The sequence below is a fragment of the Anabrus simplex genome, chromosome 7, assembly GCF_040414725.1.
Source record: "Anabrus simplex isolate iqAnaSimp1 chromosome 7, ASM4041472v1, whole genome shotgun sequence".
Lineage (NCBI taxonomy): Eukaryota > Metazoa > Arthropoda > Insecta > Orthoptera > Tettigoniidae > Anabrus > Anabrus simplex.
In genome coordinates, this window is record NC_090271.1 from 221,971,664 (window position 1) to 221,991,756 (window position 20,093).

Here is a 20,093-nt window from a genome sequence, read left to right on the forward strand (position 1 = left end):
TGGAATTCGAGAGGACAAACTGGGGCAAATATTCATTTATAGGAAGAGGAGTTTGGGATTGGAATAACTTACTAAGGGAGATGTTCAATAAATTTCCGAGGACCGCAAGTAATAAAGACAACTTAGATATATCCACCTCGGAGAACACGAACCTCAGAACTGAGGGAACGATGAGAGAGAGTAGACAGTAGCAGGCACACTTTGCGCTCAGGCCAATATTTCAAGTTGGTGGTGGTGGTGGTGATCATTGTTTTAAGAGGAAGTACAACTAGGCAACCATCTTCTCTATATCACTAATCAGAGAGAGAAGATGGGAGGTATCCGACACTTCATAAAATGAAGGTATCGGCCAAAGAAAGACAAGGGCCACGAAGGGCGTGAAAATGTGGGCATGACTTCTTCTTCTTATTCTTATTCTTCTTCTTCTCATCCTCCTCCTTCTTCTTCTTCTTATTCTTTAGCGTTTGTCCCACCTGGTGGCAGGGTCCGCTGTATGGATTCGTTGTCTCCATTTAATTCGGTCACGGGCCACGTCAGGATGTAGTCTTACAGCTTTCAGGTCGTTGTGCACTGTATCGATCCATCGCTGTCTTGGTCGTCCCTTGGGCCTCTTTCCAGCGACTTCCAATGTATACGCTGACTTTGCCAGTGTATTGTCTTCTGCACGCAATACATGTCCAAACCAGCGCAGACGATTTTCCTGCATTTTCTTCTGGATTGGTGCAACGCCAAAGCGTTTCCTAATATTGTCATTTGAAATATGATCCAGTCTAGTGATGCCAGCTGTCCACCTAAGCATCTTTGTCTCCATGACACTTAGTCGACGTTCTACCTCCTTCGTAGCAGGCCAACACTCGATGCCGTAGAGAGCGACGGGACGGATAACAGTCCGGTAGATCTTAGATTTCAGATGGTCCTTCATCCGACGGTCGCAGGTGACGCCCGTTGTCATTCGCCACTTCAGCCAGGCTGCGTGTATCCTTGTGTTGACCTCATCAATAAGTCTGCCATCGGCAGAGAGTGTGGAGCCCAGATATTTAAATTTCTCTACTCGTGATAGAACTTCACCATCAACGTGGATGGTTCCAACTTCTCGAGGATCTAATGTCATGTACTCTGTCTTCTTTTTGTTGAGACGCAGGCCGTATTGCGCTAGTCGGTTGTTCCAGTCTTCTGTTTGGCGTTGGAGATCAGACTTATTCTCAGCAGCCAACATGACATCAGCAGCATAGAGAAGTGTCCATGGTATTGGCTTGTGCAGATCGGATGTAACAGTGTCCATCACAAGAATGAACAGCAGTGGTGATAAGGCAGAGCCTTGATGTACTCCTACATTGATGCGGAAATCATCGGACGCTCCTGCGGCAGGTTGAACGTAACTCCTTGGCTCTACGTAGAGCATCTGTACCCACTTAACAAGGTGCTCTGGAATGCTATGTTCTCGTAGCGCTAACCAGATTAGGTCATGTGGCACCCGATCAAAGGCCTTCTCAAGATCCAGAAAAGCGAGATGAAGAGGCTTATGTTTTTCATGGTGTTTCTCAACTAACAGCCGTGCAGCGTGGATTGCATCCGTTGTGCCACAGTTTTTCACGAATCCAGCTTGGTTCGTTGTAGGTTTAGCTATCTGGCGAATCCTTTTGTCGAGAATACGTTCGAAGATCTTCATCGCGTGGCTCAGAAGTCTGATTGGGCGATAATTAGAGCAATCGGCAGGACTTCCCTTCTTCTTGAAGATTGGTACGGTAATGCTCCGTCGCCAATCTGATGGTATTTGACCTTCTTTGATGATCTGATTGAAAAGCTGTGTTAGCCATATTGCCGCATCCCACCGTTCAGAGCACCAGAACTCTGCCGGAAGGTCATCGGGGCCGGTGGCTTTTCCTGGTTTCATCTCCTTCAGAACAGCCTGAACTTCCGTGACGTCAATTTCCTTCACTGGGCCTTCAATAGCGGAGGTGGTTGGGATTGGTGGGTGGGGAAATTCCTCGGTTGAAAGTTTCTCAAAATAGCTCCGCCAGCGTTCTCGCGCTTTCTTCCAGTCGACCAGCAGGTCACCTTTTTCGTCGTTGATGCCGTAGAAATGTTGGATGTCTTCCGTTTTCCGGTGCCTCGATTTGAGTAGCCGGTAAATGTGCCGCTCGCCTTCGCGCGTGTCAAGTTTTACATATAGGTCTGCATATCGGTTTGCTTTTGTTACAGCAATGACCTTCTTCGCCTCACTACGGGCTATTTTGTAGGCATCCCAACGAGATGGTGTTTTATCTGAAAGAAACTCATGGTACAGCTGTTTCTTCTTCCGCACTGCATCTTTAACATCATCATTCCAAAGCCATGTGTCTTTGTCAATCCTACGTCGTCCTGGTTTAGTTGTTCCAAGAATAGAGCGTACGGCTTCATGAACGGCGTCTTTCAGTTTAGTCCAGCTCTCTTCAACCGTGGTGATTGGTGGCACTGTAATTTTTGTAACAATGTCGGCCTCCTTCTCCTTGTAGCGCCACCATTTGATTCTTTTAGGTCCATTTCTGGGTATGAATTCAGCTCTTGGCGGCTTCATCCGTAGCTTACAGATGACAGGTCGGTGTTGCATCGCGACGGTTTACGAATAATAACCTTATAAAATCTACCGACACAAGGCTGATGTATTTGAGCACTTTCAAATACCACCGGATCGAACCTGCGAAGTTGGGATCAGAGGGCCAGCGCTTCAACTGCTTGAGGCACTCAGCCCGGCTTGAGCGTTCCAAGCCTTTTATTAGTTGAAAGGTCCACCCGAAAGGGCATTTATTACATATCACAAAGTTTCTTTCCTGTAATCTTTGTTAGATCATTCAAGGCTTAGAAAGCCTTTCATTTTCACACCTTTCGTGACATTTATCTTTCTTTGTCCGATATCTTCATTTTTGAAGTGTCGGATACCTTCCATTTTTCCTTCTGATTAGTGTAAATAAAGGACGGTGGCCTAGTAGTACTTCCACTTAAAATAATAATCACCACCACAGCTGTGATAGTCAAGGATTTGGTTTGGTTTTCACATTTCGAAAAATGGTATTATCTACACTTCTGACCAGACAATATTCAAATACAGACATCATTTGCGTGGTTGATATTTGTTTTTGCATAATTTGTAGTGAAAATAGTGCTTTGCAAGCTTGCTAACAGCATGTCTTTGTTACTGATTTGATTTGGACCAGTATCTGTTCAACATAGCGTCCGTTGAGAAGAAATGTCGATACCTTCCTGTTTTTGCTTTCTTCTACTAGTATGCCTCCGTAGATCTAATGGAGGTTTGATCCTCAGTTCTTCCAGGAAGAAAGTTTCTCTGATCAATTCGTATATATCATCCTGTTTGCTGCAAATTTCCCTGTTCCAAGTGTTCATTTCAGGAATTTCACTTGAATGTTTTCGATTTTTTTTTTTTTTTTGGTAGGTCCCTGACGCTTAATTTCTCCCCAACTATGTGAGCCCGTATGTTACTTTGTTTTAAAAATTGCTTTACGTAGCACCGACATGAGAGAGATCTTATGGCAACGATGGAATGGGAAAGGGCTAGAAGTGGGAAACGAGGACTGCTGACAGTGGGTTTCGAACCCTACAGCTGCGCAACCCTAACCGCACGGCCACTTGCTGGGTCAATATGTTACAATCGGAGTTTTTGTAGTGTCCACAAGGTTTGATTGTTGTTAATACATTAAGAGAGGTTCAATTTTTTGTTTAAAAGAATTGCTCGTGTGGCTTTTGCTCTTCTACCAAGCCCTTATTGGAGTAGATATGGCAGGAGACTGTAATATTATGCTATGCAACTATTTGCTGTATGGTAGCGCTCCTGTGATCACAAGCGTGTACTTTAGGAAAACACACTGTGGAACGAGTTTGTTTAGTTGTTAGCAGATGGCAGTTGTATACGTTAACTGTGGTTGTTTCTTTCATGTGCACATGTGTATGTTAGTTGCCGGTAAATGTAATCACGGTATATTGTTTGAGAATTAAAAGTCCAATCTCTTAAACACAATCTCCACTCTTTTGTAAGTGGTAGGGTTTTCATCCCATGAACACGTGTTGCTGATTACGGTAATCTTAAATGGTTAGTAAATTATAACCTCAATTATTTGTTCCTATGTTTCATTCTGAATTTAATGTATTTTGTGATCTGTGAAATTTTATTCGTAGTGCGATGACAGATCTCTCTTTATTTTCTTACAGTGTTATTGTTTGATTTATGGTACCGCTTGAATGGGAATGTTTAAATATTATGATTCATTGCTCTGTTTTGACAGTTTATAGTTCGACAATGGTTACAACTCGTCTTTCGTACTTGCTAAAGCATTATGTAGCCAGTTTTAGAGGCATGGAAATGCCCCTCCTTTCACACTTGTTAGTGTGTAGGCGGTAATCCTGCCGTCACACAAGAAGGAAAAAAACATTGCCATGTGTAACTTACCCCAGATTTGTATTTGAGCACCTGGCTGTTTCTGGTTGAGTGGATCTTGCAGAATGCAGAGACAGTTTTTGAATTTGTTCATTATGTGATAAATGGCATTGGGTGATTTACCTACTGGATATTTAATATTCCACCGACGCACGTGGGTAGTAGTGATTTAAAGGTTGAAGTTCAAGAGATTTTCTCGCATAGGTTATTTAGGGAGCCTTAACGTGACTTTCATCCCTCTTTATTGAAGTCTTACCCATGGGAATTCATTGTGACCTTGGGGCTTCATTGTGATACTAACTTCTTATTTACCTACTAAGCATGCATTTTTGCAGTTGTGATACTAGCTCAACAACAATGTCACATGCTTCTCAATATATCCTAACAATGCATATGACATTTTTTGGAAAATGAATAGTTTTACCTCTATGGTTTGGATTTCACATAAAGCCTATTCCTCTTTGCTTTTCTCACCATACTGAGCAACTGGCTGCACGATTTGGGTAACGTAGTTATCTACTGAATTGGGGAGATAGTGGGTTCGAACCCCACTGTCGGCAGCCCTGAAGGTGATATTTCATGCTTTCCCATTTTCGCCAGAAGATCTATCTGTGTTGGTGTGACGTGAGGAAAATTTTTTTGCTTCTGCATTTCAAACATGGTACATCCTAATGTAGACTAGTGCCTTGCAACGTTTATTCTATACCAGTAAGCCTCCGTGAATTAGTTGAATGCCTCTCTTTGCAACTAGCTTTGTGACCTTTTATCATTAAATCATTAAAAATTTAATCTAACCAGTGCCACCTTGTTTTCGTTATACTTTCCTTACCCTTCATGTCCGAGTCCATTAGTCTTCTAAGGAACCTATCGTTCCTTTTGCCTCACATGTCCCCACCACCGAAGCTGTTTTATATGCTCAGCTTCATCCATCAAGTTTATTCCTACCCCAGCCTTTATCTGCTCATTCAGAGTACCTTCCTGCCATTGTTCCTAGGTACCGGTTTGTGTCAGTTTGTATCATTCTTGCTACTGCTGGCAGGGAAGAAGAGGCGGTATACAAATTCTAGTCACTAGATTGTGTGTCAAAAGCCTGGATTCAGTTCCAAACCTCTCAGCAGTGTTCATATGGAGCGAAGCTGTTGATGGTGATTCATCCATCAGACGGAGACATTAATTCTAGAGCAGACCCCTTGGTGTTATTCGACAGGAGTAGGCTATGTTCCGTCATTTGGTTTTACCCTTTCCCTACCTCATTATCGTCACCGTACCACATCCAGACGCGCAGGTCGCCCATAGGTATCAAATAGAAAAACCTGTACCAGGCGAGCTAAACATGTCTTCCGACACTCTTAGCACTAAAAGCCATACAATAAATAATTACTCTATGTAATCAATAATAATAATGTTATTTGCTTTACGTCCCACTAACTACTCTTTTACGGTTTTCGGAGACGCCGAGGTGCCGGAATTTAGTCCCGCAGGAGTTCTTTTACGTGCCAGTAAATCTACCGACACGAGGCTGACGTATTTGAGCACCTTCAAATACCACCGGACTGAGCCAGGATCGAACCTGCCAAGTTGGGGTCAGAAGGCCAGCGCCTTAACCGCCTGAGCCACTCAGCCCGGCTGTATGTAATCAGCTCAGATGCTGGGGCATGAATACAAAACTCAATAACATAATAATAATAATAATAATAATAATAATAATAATAATAATATAATAATAATAATAATAATAATAATAATAATAATGTCCCTCTTGTTATAAATGGTGTACCATACATATTTGTTCATCTTTTGTATATTTCTGCCCGTTGTAAGTTAACTGTGTTATTTAGATTACTGCATTATTTTTTCGTGTGTCATAATCATTTTGCCTGATTCTCTCTCGAGTTGGTAAATAAAACGCAACAGAAATATCTCCTCTCGGCATTTCTAGCGTTGCATTGTATTGCAGAACTATACTGTATTTAAATCTAAAACAGAGATGTGTGGTCTCTCTGACTGCGCCAAAACTTCAGAAGTGGATTTCAGTCGATTTTCTTCACTTTATGAATGTGATCGCACACGTACCTTCTGGTGGGAAGCCGGTTGTGCAGTGGACTTAGTGGCGTACAGTTATTTCGTGCTGTGCTGGAGATACTAGGTACAGTATATCGCTAGTGGTTGTATAGAGCACTCATCTGTGTTTAGTGGGATTGTTTTTTGTCCGTTCTCACAATGGATGTTAGACAGGATCCTTTATAATAGTTCGGTGTTATTGATGAAGACTTCGATGACACATTGGGGATGGAGTGGTTGGAGGATGAGGATAGTGAAGTTAACTCTGGAGAACAAAATTACATCCTCAGACGTGCCAACTCCCCTGATTTAAGCGGGAGACTCCCTATTTTTGGTCTTTCCTCCTCCTATCCTGCTTGCAGATACTTATCTCCCAACTTTTTTTATTTTTACAAATGGGTTTACGTCGCACCGACACAGATAGGTCTTATGGCGACGATGGGACAGGAAAGGGCTAGGAGTGGGAAAGAAGCGGCCGTGGCCTTAATTAAGGTTGCCTGGTGTGAAAATGGGAAACCACAGAAAACCATCTTCAGGGCTGCTGGCAATGGTCTTTGAACCCTCTGTCTCCCGGATGCAAGCTCACAGCTGCGCGCCTCTAATCGCACGATCAACTCCCCGGTCTCTCAATTTTGAGAGCAGTTTTGGTGTTCCTGTATTTATTTATTTTTAATCCCAGGTTTTCCCTCCTTCTCTAAGTAGCTGGAAAGAATTGATGTTAGTGGGTACTGACAAGACAGATGCCATCAACTGGTGGTGTTCTTAAATATGACAGAATCTATAACGTAATGCTTTTTATTTTATCATTTTCATATAGCAATGCCGACTGTGAGTATTTTTTAACTATTTACCAGAAAAACTCAATTCAGATCGAAGCTTCCTGAAAAAGAATTCTGGAAAAAAAATTAAATCTCAGAACTCGTTTAACAAGGCCAGTGCTTTGAGGATAAGTCTAGTTCAGTAACTTAAGGAGAGGCCTAAGGCAGTTACAATGAAGAGTCGTGTGTCCTAAAGCTCAGATCCATGAATAAATAATCCGGCTCCATGGCTAAATGGTTAGCGTGCTGGCCTCTGGTCACAGGGGTCCCATGTTCGATTGCTGGCAGGATCGGGAATTTTAACCATCATTGGTTAATTTCCCTGGCACGGGGGCTGGGTGTATGTGTTGTCCTCATCACGACGCGCAGGTCGCCTACGGGAGTCAAATCAAAAGACCTGCACCTGGCGAGCCGAACCCGTCCTGGGATCTCCCGGCACTAAAAGCCATACGCCATTCCATTTCATTAAATAAATAAATTACATAGTTGTGTAGTATAATGTGTTAAATATTCTTCAGTTACGTAATCAATTATGTGTATAACGTGTCAGGATATGCCGCAAAATAAAAATCTCCTGATTTTTGACTTTACCTTGAGAGTGAAAATACACGTGGTTCATAATTATCAGCTGAAGAATATGAGGAAGTTTCGTGTTCTAACAGTGTACCACTGAACTGAAAGAATTGCTATGGGAAGAATAATACAAGTGGTCGTCTCTTTGTGTCTCATTAGTAAAGTGTGGACATTTTTATTAACTGAGACAATGCAGGACATATTTAGCCTACATGGACAAGTGTGAAAATCCATACTGTAAGAAAATATAAAAGCCAAATGTCTTGCAATATGGCTGGGTTGCCACTATATTCTGCAATGAGGACATCCAATCTCTATTTGATACTGATGGTGCAGGCCATGACATATTTTGCTGTGTTATGAATTATAACAGTTTTGCCATACCCTTGTCTTTTCTGCACTTTGGCAACCCAAGTGACTGAACTGTGTAAAAGAAACTAGATCTCGCTGTTCCCGTTTCACAAGTGTCCAATTCAAATGTTTACACCTTTGGGACTGCTACTTGTGGAGATCCGATCTTGGTGGCTTTTTGTGGCTGCTGCAGGTTCAGAGTTTATATGCCTAACAAGCCAGATATGTACAGACTGAAAATGATGTGCCTTACCGATTCAATAACCTACTTTCTCAATGGGTACATATATATTGGGAAAGATTCGGTCATCGCCATAAGTCCTATCTGTGGCAGTGTGATGTAAAACAGATTGTAAAAAATTAACAACAAAAAATTCAAATGGAACTACACACTATCCCAAAGGAAAGAAGCTAGCAAAGCCAACTCAAGCAGTGCTGCACCTTTCTTCTTCTATACAAGGAACAAATAGGAATACCACAGGTGACAATTAGTTCACTTTAGTTGAATTGATGATGGTATTGAAGGAACAGAGGGCTAACATAAGTTATGTAGGGACCTAGAGAAAGAATAAGCACCTAATGAGTTCATGCCCAATAGATCACAGAAAGAACGTACCAATCTTTTTGGTTTCATGAAAAATGCAACAGTGGTGTCCTATGTTTTAAAAAATAGGGGCCAAGGCCATAGTACTGATTTCATCAATGGCTCATGGTAAGTCTGTCGATAATGAAACGGGAAAACCAACAATGATTCCGTACTACAGCAGTACGAATGGGAGAGTAGACTCACGTGATGAGAAATGTGCTACCTACCCGACAAGTTACTGAACTAGAAGGTGGTCAGTGGTGATTTTCTTTTGAATTCTGGACATAAGTTTTGTAAATGCCTTCATTCTGTTCAGCTCCTATAAAGACAATCTTGTAATTAAATGGGGTATACAGAGAAAGTGTGTAAAACGTATATGGGCCTTGAGGAAGAAAAAAAAAAAAAAGACATTAACTTAACAACTGTAAACATAAAAGCATCACAAATGTCTTGAGCATTCATTTGTTGCCTGTAAAGTAGTGTTTTTAACATCCTTTTCTTTTCTTTTGGCTGTAAACATATCCTAGTTCAGGTTTCATTTCATTTAATAATGAAATTTATATTATTCCACTAATTTATTTCAAAATTAACATTACTAAGTTACTTGCTGAATGTTAATAGATAAGTCTATATTTATACTCGTGCATTTCCAACCAGAACCGGTAACTTAGTTGCTACAGCATTGACCATTTTTTATTTTATGAATTATTCTTAAATTAAGCAGAGGAGTGTAAAAGAACATTGTTATAGTTATTTAACATCTATTGTTTTGTTCTTGTGCCCAGAACAATATCTCAGACCGAACATCTGTATTAACTGCCCACATTAAGCATGTCTGTGGTTGAAGGTTAAAGTACTCACACAGCCGTATTACGTCATCAGTTGATGTATTTCTTGAAGGTGGTTAGGTTTGACTTACTACCAAAAATAGGTTTAATTGAGGCTTTAATTTACAATAACTCGTATGCTAAGTCTTCAGCCCAGAGGAATCCTCAGAAAGTGCCTCCGAAGGTTATGCGGTTGTAGGGAAACTGCAACAACTGATGGTAGTGCCATAGTTAGATGTACAAGGCATGACGAACGAGTGAGATAGTTTGCATTGCTTTCCCGACTGGGTTAGAAAGTGACCAGCCCCTTAGCATCTTTCATATCAACTAGACGCACTAGCTGTGCTACATTGCTGACAGTGTTGGGAAGTAATTGAGTAAAAGTAATCAAATTGCTTGTAACAATTGCATTCTTAGTAATTTTTACTTTTAATTTACTTCTTGAAATGAAATTATAATTGTTACAATCTAGTAATCTTTACATTCTAGTAATTTATATACATCGCATGGAAGCTGAAATGTGGAAAAACAAATTATGATAACTTTTTCATTTCTACTACAGTAGAACTATCAATCAGTCACTACTGATCAGTTTTATGGGCTTTCTATATTGGAGGCCTTCACATTTTAGTTTTCTTCTGACTCTGTGATATTGGTATTGAATAGGTGGAAACCTTTAGCTTTTGTTTTATACTATTAGGGCATCTAATCTAACGTGACTCATCCTTTCTTCCATGACTCCCTCTTACCTTATTATTCAAGCGATTGTTCCTTTATGACTTCTTCTCATTTTTATAATCATCTTCACAATTTTCCTTGTTGATATGGACCGATGACCATGCATTTTTACACCTTATGACAATCATGAGAAAATCCATCGCCAATTAACACGATTGAACAATATTTCCAAGTCAACAATTCTCGGCGTTGATATGGACTAAGCAACAAAAATTCATCTAAATACATAAATTCTCATATTATAGTCGTCCCCCTCTGGGTGGGGGCAGTAGAATATCACCCACGGTATCCTCTGCTTGTCGTAAGAGGTGACTAAGTGTGGCCCCAGGGGCTCTGAACTTCGGAGGGTTGGTTGGCGACCATGGGGCCCCTAGCTGAGTCCTGGCATTGTTTCCACTTACTTGTGTCCGACTCCTCACTTTTGTCCATCTTATCCGACCTCCCTTAGTCAACTCTTATCCTTTCCTGACCCCGACAGTATTGCTTGTGGAGGCCTCGGGAATCTTTCCTTTTCATGCCCTTGTCTTTCTTAGGTCTATTCCTTCATTCTTTGAAGTGTCTGACCCCTTACATTTTTTTCTCCCTGGTTTGTGTTGTTACTGTGGATACGACTGCCTAGTTGTTCCTCATCTCACCGAGCTCGATAGCTGCAGTCGCTTAATTGCGGCCAGTATCCAGTATTCGGGAGATCGTGGGTTCGAACCCCACTGTCGGCAGCCCTGAAGATGGTTTTCCGTGGTTTCCCATTTTCACACCAGGCAAATGCTGGGGCTGTACCTTAATTAAGGCCACGGCCGCTTCCTCCCCGCTCCTAGCCCTTCCCTGTCCCATCGTCGCCATAAGACCTATCTGTGTCGGTGCGACGTAAAGCAAATAACAAAAAAAAAGTTCCTCATCTCAAAACAATAATCGCCACCACCACCACCACCACCACCAGTTGTATCAAAGTCAGTTCGGTAAAACTGAACAAGACATAAATGATTGGAAATTGCATTCTCTATAACTTTAGTTATGTAATACTTTTCGATAGGATCAATAATATAGGTATTTAAAAATTAAATTTTAGGTGCCTTCCCAGAAACTACTATTTCAACCAGGATAAATAAAATTATTTAAAGTGTAGACTGTAGTTCCTTATTCCCCCATTTCACATACCAATTTTTATTAAAATTCTCTTTGCCCATTTTCTTGTGGCTCAGCGTTGATATGGACTTAGGAACAAAAATCCAAATTATTGAATATCTGTGCTACCATAGCCGGTACGGTAAACATTTATATGACATAAATGATCAGAAATTTAATGCTATATAACTTTAGTTATGTCGTATTTATCGATAGGACTACTAATAACATAAATATTTGAGAATTAAATTTTAGGGCTTTCCCTAAACTGTCATTTCACTCAGTGTGAATAAAATGGTCTAGATTGTAGTGACTTATCCCCAACTTTACATATCGATTTTCATTAAATTCTCTTCAGCCGTTTTCTCATGATGCACATACATACATACATACATACATACAGACAGACAGACAGAAATTACGGAAAATTAAAAAGTGCATTTCCTTGTTACTGTGGATACGACTGATACAGAAATATCATTCTTTTTAAATTCTCTTCACTGTACAGACAAATTTAATCTAAATCTAAATGTATATAGACTGAATATATTACAATAACAAGAAAACAATTTCATATCAGGATGTATAGCCCTTCCATTCACTCTAACACTGCCTCTGATGGAATCAAGAAATAAGCCCAGGTACCCGAGTAAACACGTAGCTTGCAGCTGCCAATGATGTGAGCGATGGTTTGCCATGGGGCACCACAGTGATATTCTGGTGACGTTATGCAGTTCCACTTGCAGATTGAGTCCCTGCATCTTCCATGGCCTGCCCGGACTCTGTTAAGAGTGACCCGCTGTCTGTGGGGTAGATGAAATCCACTAGCAATTTACACACCAGAAAACTGGTTGTGAAGGGACAAGTGTGTTGAAGATTCCCAGTGGTCTTTGCAAACTTTCACAGCGTTAAAGCCATGTCAGCAGCATCATGCAAAGGTGGATAGCGTGACTTCAACCTTTGACGATTGAGTGCAGGGGTTTTTGCAGATTTTACTGTACTCTCTTAAGAGGGGATTCGATCTGCGCAGATGAGATGTCATTATTCCTGTGAGCAGCGGGAGCCAATAGATTGGCGTTGATCTGATTGTGTCCACGCTGTTGTTCAGCTGTGTATTGACATATTGGGTATACAGGCTATTAAATCATACAGGAGAACCATACTTGGCACTGGAATAAACCAGGCCAAGGGCAGAGTGCTTGCAGTAGATCCCCAAGTTGTCCCGCACAGTTTCTGAAGAATATTGTTACGAGTTTTCAGTTTCTTAGATAAGTTCAATAGATGTTGCTTGAATGATAAAGTGTGATCCATGATTTCGGCTAGATATTTAGGAATCCAGTTATGACGAACTTGATTGCGAAAGCTTATGTTCAGTTTTGTGTTAGCCAATCAGTTATTTAAACACTAAATAGCATGCCTTCAATAATATAATTAATGCCTGTACAGCAATAGGTTTCATTATATATTTCACATTAGAAAGCATGATAATGAAGCAAAAGTTGGACAGTTTAATAATAATGTGAATTACAATTTTCCTAGTAGAAACACCTGTAATGGTAAACTGTTGCCCCCACTAATATGGCACTTCATACCTTTCAAGGAGTTGACACCTGTGGTTATTTGTTAAAATTTGCAGGAAATGAAAATTACACGGATTCATAATAGCTGAGTGATATTATTTCTGGTAATAACTTACGTTTGATACTACAACTCCTCAGGATCTTTAATAAGATGATAAGGGGTTGTTCCATTATGATGATGGTGATGATAGTTTTTAATAACTTGTACTTTAGTTATAAGAAAAAAGCCATGGCTCAACAGCCCTGAAGGGCCTTGGCGTACCAAGCGACCGCTGTGCAGTCCGAAAGCTTGCAAATTTTGATGTTTTGCGTGGTACTTCTGTTGTAAGAACTGTGATTATTGACACAGTTTACTCCAGCTGAGTCTTTTGCATCATTTAAATGTATGATATTGTTTGTACATGCCATCACCATCTTGGCCTTGCTCACTCTTTTATTATCTGTACATTGTCAGCTAATTTTAAGAGAAAATTTGTGTGATTGGCACCGTCTTCAGTAGCATTACAAATGCATTCCAAAAAGAGCTTAAGACTTTCTCACCCATTGAAAGGCACTCCAGAATTAAAAGAAAAGTAGAAAAGAAAACTACAAGATGCTACGAGAGCAGCAATTAAAGAAGATTGTAACAATGAAATAGGGAATGGCTTATTCACACATGTTAATAACACACAAAACCAATTGGCGATACAGTACTGGAAAACACTTTTGGTGGTGTTTGTAGAAATCATCTAAGGACAACAGAGGTACAGAAAAGGAAGAAATGGATGACAGATGAGATACTGAAATTAATGGAACAAAGAAGACTAGGAAAACACATTGTAGAGGATTGTTGGCAGATACAAAGAGAAATTAGAAGAAAAATCAAAACAGGCAAAGAAAAATGGATTGCAGAAATGTCAAAGAGACTGTCTGAGATTAGTTAAAAACCCTATAATTTCAAACTGCACAAGAAGGTTAAGGAGATAGTGGGGTTATACAGAAAGCCAACATCAACCCGAGTCTTCTTGATAATACGAACAGACCCATTCTGGATGAGCAAGAAATTGCACACACTTGGGAGAAATTCATAAATCAACATTTTGGAGGTTATAGAGAGGAGGGTATGAAATTCAGTACTGTTGATGACCAAGAAATAATGAAGGATGAACTGCTGCATATTCTAGCTTTAACTGCTAATAATAAAGCACTAGGACCTGATAAGATCCCATCTGAAGTTTTAACACTGATAATAGAAGATAATGTTGATCAAATCAGCAAGCTCTTTAACACAATATATAGTACAGGAGAAATCCCAGGTGACTGGGTACAATTGACATTCATTTCCATACCAAAGAAATCATACCCAAGGAAATGTAATGATTACTGTCTTATAAGTCTAATGAGCCACATGTTTAAGACATTTATGCATATTAACATGTACACATAAGATCAAAGTGCAAAATAGACATGGACGGCAACCAAATGGGGTTCAGAAATGGCTTTGGTACCAGAGAGATATTGTTCAGTGACAATGCTCTCCTTCAAAGATGTCGAGAACGCAAAGATGTATTTGCGTGTTTCATTGACTACTATGAGATAGCATTCAACATAGTCAGATATGAAAAACTGATCAAAATTCTCCAGCAGAAATGGCTTGATGTATAAGATATCCATATCATACAAAAACTTAACTGGAACCAGCAAGCCACAGTCAAGATTGGATGAACAAAAACTAGAGATGTACTACAAGGTTGCATACTTTCACTTCTTCTATTCAACCTGTACTGAGCAAGTAGCTGTGTGGTTTGGGTCATGTAGCTATTAACTTGCATTTGGGAGATAGTGGGTTTGAACCCCATCATTGGCAGCCTTGAAGATGGTCTTCCATGGTTTCGCATTTTCACTCCAGGCAAATGCTGGAGCTGTACCTCAATTAAGGCCACGGTTGCTTCCTTCCTACTCCTAACCCCTTCCTATACCATCATCCCCATAAGACCTATCTGTGTTGGTGCGACATAAAGCAGATTGTAAAAAAAAAATCAACCTGTAACCCCATCACATATTCAGAGAAGCTTTGCACGTTACTGAGCTAGGTGTGAAACTAAATGGAGTCGTTCTAAATAATATTAGATTTGCAGATGATGCCATAATAGTATATGTGACATCATTACATACTGTAAACTTCATATTGTTTCCATATAGTCACTGTAAAACTTATAAAATACAGTGGTTGATCATATTATTAGGGCCACTAGGTAAAAATTGAAGAATTTATGTTTGGATCATTATTCTTTTCTAAGTGTTTACTTATTGCTTATTTTTATGGTTGTATATTATTAATTACACATTTCCAAAGTTAAATTCAACAATCAGCCCTACATTAAGGAGCCTAATAATGAAAACTCTGGTCAAGAATTGAGAGAGTCGCCAATTATTTTACAGTTGCTTGCTGACTGTTGTTGGAGTAACACACGTGATTTATTGTAGATTTGTTTCCTTGCATCTCTTGTGCGAATTTTGCTCTTTAAGTGATGAAGTGAAGTGACAAGAGTAGAATACAGTTAATTATAGTTCAGTATATACTTAAAAATACGGGTATTTAGAAAACAAACATGGGGAAAGCTAAAGACCTTTCTCCTAGTAAAATTTCGGAAATAAAAACACTTTTAAAGAATACTGATTATTCTCATAGACAAACAGCGTCTATCACTTCTGTTTCAAAGTCAACAGTGGACAGAATTAAGAAAAAACTTGACCAAGGCACGAATTTGTCACCTAAACGGGTGGGTAAATGTGGCCGCAAAAGAATCACTTCTCCACGAGCAGAGCGCCTGTTAAGAAATATCGTCATTAAACATAGAAAAGCTTCAATGAAAGTCATTACAACAAAGATTCGACAAGCGGGGATCAACGTATCTTCAATGACAGCTCGTCGGAGGATCAAAGAGCTGGGTTTCGCTTGTCATCGTCCAGCAAAGAAACCATCACTGACACCAACCATGATGAAGAAGCGACTATTATGGGCAAAACATCGAAATTGGACTACTGATGAATGGAAAAGGGTAGGCTGTTTACAAAAAAATGTAATTTGTTTACTTCCTCCCTGTTATGCTCAACCGAACTTGGCGTAAACAGGTTTTAATACAAAACTACATTTTTTTCCAGGTTTGCTTCTTGGATGAGTCATCAATACATATCCTTGATGACAGATCTGTATTTGTGAGGAGGCGCAAGGGTGAGAAAGACAATAGTGACTGCATTGTCAAGACCGTTAAGCACCCGTTAAGTGTCATGGTGTGGTCCGTCATCAGTAGTAATGGAACCGGCCGCCTGTATATTGTCGAAGGAACCATGAACCAACACCAGTACATTAAGGTTCTGGAGAAACGGCTACTTCCATGAGTTCGTGAATGTTTCCCAGATGGCAAATTTGTGTTTATGCATGACTGCACCTTGTCACAAGGCTAAAACTGTGACAAAGTTCCTTCTGGACAACAAAGTGAAGGTTCTGGACTGGCCTGCCAATTCTCCTGACCTCAACCCGATCGAGAACCTTTGGGGGTTAATGAAGAGGAAAATTTGTGCTCATGATGTCACGAATAAGATCCAACTGATCGAAAGACTAATCAATGTGTGGCATCATGATGATGAAATTTAAAAAAGCTGCCTCAGATGCATTTGTAGTATGCCAGATAGAGTCGAAGCGGTAATTGCTGCGAAGGGAGGTGTTACAAAATATTAGATTTTCCTAGTTTCCTTAGTTTTTCATGATTTTCATTAATATTTCAAATGTAAAATAGTGTAATATATTTGTCAAAAGTCCATTTTAGATTAATTAAATGTATATCAGTGAAGTTTAATTGTGTATGTCTTATCAAGTTTGAAAAATACAACTTTTACCTAGTGGCCCTAATAATATGATCAACCACTGTAGTTCTCAGAAGTCCCACCTTACAATACAAATATCAATTTACTTAAAATCAATTAGTACATGTTTTGCCCTTGGATTGTGGACATCATCAGCTATAGCTTAAATACCATTTCAAACTAAAAGATAAAGGTATCACATAACAACAAATGGATGAAATTATATAAACGCTCAAATATCAAGTCCTTGTTGTTTAAAAATCTTTCAGTAACTGTAAAATAAGGCACAAAACTTGGACTCTTCGTAAAATAGATTGAGTTTGGAGAAAATCTTGACTTGTGCTTTGTGGGACATTGTGTGAAATCAAGCTCAAGCCAGGTTGTTAAAAGTTAAGGTATTGAAAGGACATATCTGTAACAAACAGGAAAAACTGTAAGTGTTGAGAGTCAAAAAACAAGAAGGGGGGTGGAAGGGGATAAGAAAAAAAATGTATTGTAAGCTGGGACTGGTGTGAACTCTTCTATAAGCTATGTGACACAATTGAAGGTCTTAAAGAACTGTTCAGCAGAATTCACTGAATTTAATTGGCCAGGATTGATATACTCACTACTGTGCGCAGCTCTAACTCAGTTTATATGGACAAGATATGGACAACCGGGCGAGTTGGCCGTGCGCGTAGAGGCGCGCGGCTGTGTGCTTGCATCCGGGAGATAGTAGGTTCGAATCCCACTATCGGCAGCCCTGAAGATGGTTTTCCGTGGTTTCCCATTTTCACACCAGGCAAATGCTGGGGCTGTACCTTAATTAAGGCCACGGCCGCTTCCTTCCAACTCCTAGGCCTTTCCCATCCCATCGTCGCCATAAGACCTATCTGTGTCGGTGCGACGTAAAGCCCCTAGCAAAAAAGATATGGACAAAATTATAAAAAGTTTGGTTAAAGAAATAATGCTACCCAATGATACACAAACTCCATGTTATATAGTCCAAAGAAATTCAGAGGTATAGGACTACTCTGTGCTGAATGGGAGGCTAATATTCAGCACTGTAATACAGTATCTGCGGTCGCTTACTCCCAATTAAGGATGTACAGCTGCATCATGTACGAAAATTTTCCGATGAGCAGAACATGGCGCTCCATAAACTGAACATTAATAAAGAAAGTCTTCCCTCTAAAACCAATGGAAGACAACTGCGAAAGATAATGAGAAACTGATCTTTTCAATTATGGTGTCAATTGCCCCATAAAGGGAGAGGAGTGGTTTTGTACGTTGAACACCCGATGCAAATTCCTGGATGTTTCGCAAGTTAGCTTTATCTTCATCCAAATTCATAAATGCTATTAAAACGTCATGCAACCTAACCGCAGTAAGATTGGTTCCTGGCAGAACTTTCAGCTCAACCCTTTGCCGCCAAAACTGTTGCAACAACGCCGAAACACTTGGACATGTGCTGGGGTTCCGCAGGAGCACCAGATTACTGCGTAACACTCGTCACCATCGAGTAAGGATATCAGTTGTTCAAGGCTTGAGGCCCAATTGGTTGCAACAACGCCGAAACACTTAGACATGTGCTGGGGTTCCGCAGGAGCACCAGATTACTGCGTAACACTCGTCACCATCGAGTAAGGATATCAGTTGTTCAAGGCCTGAGGCAACGTGGATGGGAGGTGCATGAAGAAGTTCTCTGCATCTCTAACCAACGACTAAACGAGAAGAGTGGACATCATAGCCATCAATAAGAAAGAGAATAAAGTGATGGTGTTACCCCTACCATTCGCGTCGAGAGGGACCTGCAGAAAGCTCAGGATGTTAATCTGGAAAAGCAAGCAATTTATACACCATGTCTGCCTTATCTGTCAGCCGAATGTAATATTCCTCTTGATCAGTGGGTTGTCAGAGGCCTCCTGTTTGGATCCAGAGGTACCCTGCCGAAGAACACAGCCACTATCCTTCCAAATTTAAAAATTTTTACAACATTTTTAATAAATCTTACCATCACCAGTGGATTAAGAAATGGTCTAAACATCAGTACCAGAAGCAGCCATGACAGACAAAGAAATCAGATGCCATATTGAGATTTCTAGATCTTTCCTAAAGATGAGGTCATTCTTTTGTGATGATAATCTCAAACTCAGGCAAAAGCGGTTGTTAGGACATGTTCTGCGAGGTAGTTAAAGTAGAGGCTTCTACACCTGATATTACAAGGCAAGGTAAGTGATGAGCTGGTAGACCAGCAATGTCGTGGCTCCAAAAGATCAAAGACTGGGCTGGTGTCAACAACATTGAACAAGTCTTCAAGTTAGCTAAATCAAATTCTCCAGGATGATCGCTGAAGTTTGGGGGAATGGATATGCCACTTGAAGAAAGAGGAGGAGGTCATTAAAGCCTAGGATCCACCTTTATTGCATCATTGGAATCACTTTTTGTGTTTATGTTTATGCCTAGCAGTTACTCTTTAGTGTGCATTTTCAAGTTTGCGTCGCTTGGCACCTCTGCTTGCGAGAAACAGGCGGGTGCCATACGACACTGCTAGGCGCTCCTGTAGTCAGTAGATGCAATCCTCCTTTAGCTGTTGCGGTATTGGAAGAACTTGGCTGGTCTTTACTCAGTGTGTTATATTTATAAGTAGATAGGGTTTCATTATTATTATTATGAGTTATAATAAATTGAATAAATGTACTACAAACTGATAATTATATTTTTCAAAACCACACACACAAAATCAATCTAATGCAGAAACTTGCCAATTCTATTCTAACATATATTACAAAGAATGGAGACGGCAATCTAAAATATCCACAATTAGGCAGTGAGCATTGCAAACCTGGAACTTGACAGAACATCACACACAGTCCTTCTTGACACTTCACACACTCAGTGCATGTCTGGGAGCTGCATTCTTCATATGCACATTTCCATCTGTGAATTACGCAGGAGGTCATCTGGTCATTCGATAAATTATGAAGTTCTTTGAAATTATTTTAGAAAATACTAGGTAAACAATTAGGGAATCTGCCATCTGGGCAACAGCCCTCTGTGCAGATGGATGATCATTGATTGTCGATCAAGTTATCGGCTGGAGGAAAAATTGAAACCTTTGTCCAGATCTTCAGGCACCCATGTTACTGCTTGGTGGTTCGCTTTTCGAGATTTAGCTTAGGT

At 40.2% G+C, this 20,093-nt stretch overlaps 1 protein-coding gene across 1 annotated transcript; it reads right to left on the minus strand.

Moving 5' to 3' along the window:
* Nucleotides 1-301: 301 nt before the first annotated feature.
* Nucleotides 302-2,593, minus strand: LOC137501504 (uncharacterized; the record flags this gene model as incomplete). Its single annotated transcript, XM_068228552.1, has 3 exons — nucleotides 302-327; nucleotides 694-1,340; nucleotides 1,740-2,593. Coding segments are annotated over 3 exons (1,527 nt in total), but the record flags the coding sequence as incomplete, so codon positions are not given.
* Nucleotides 2,594-20,093: the final 17,500 nt, after the last annotated feature.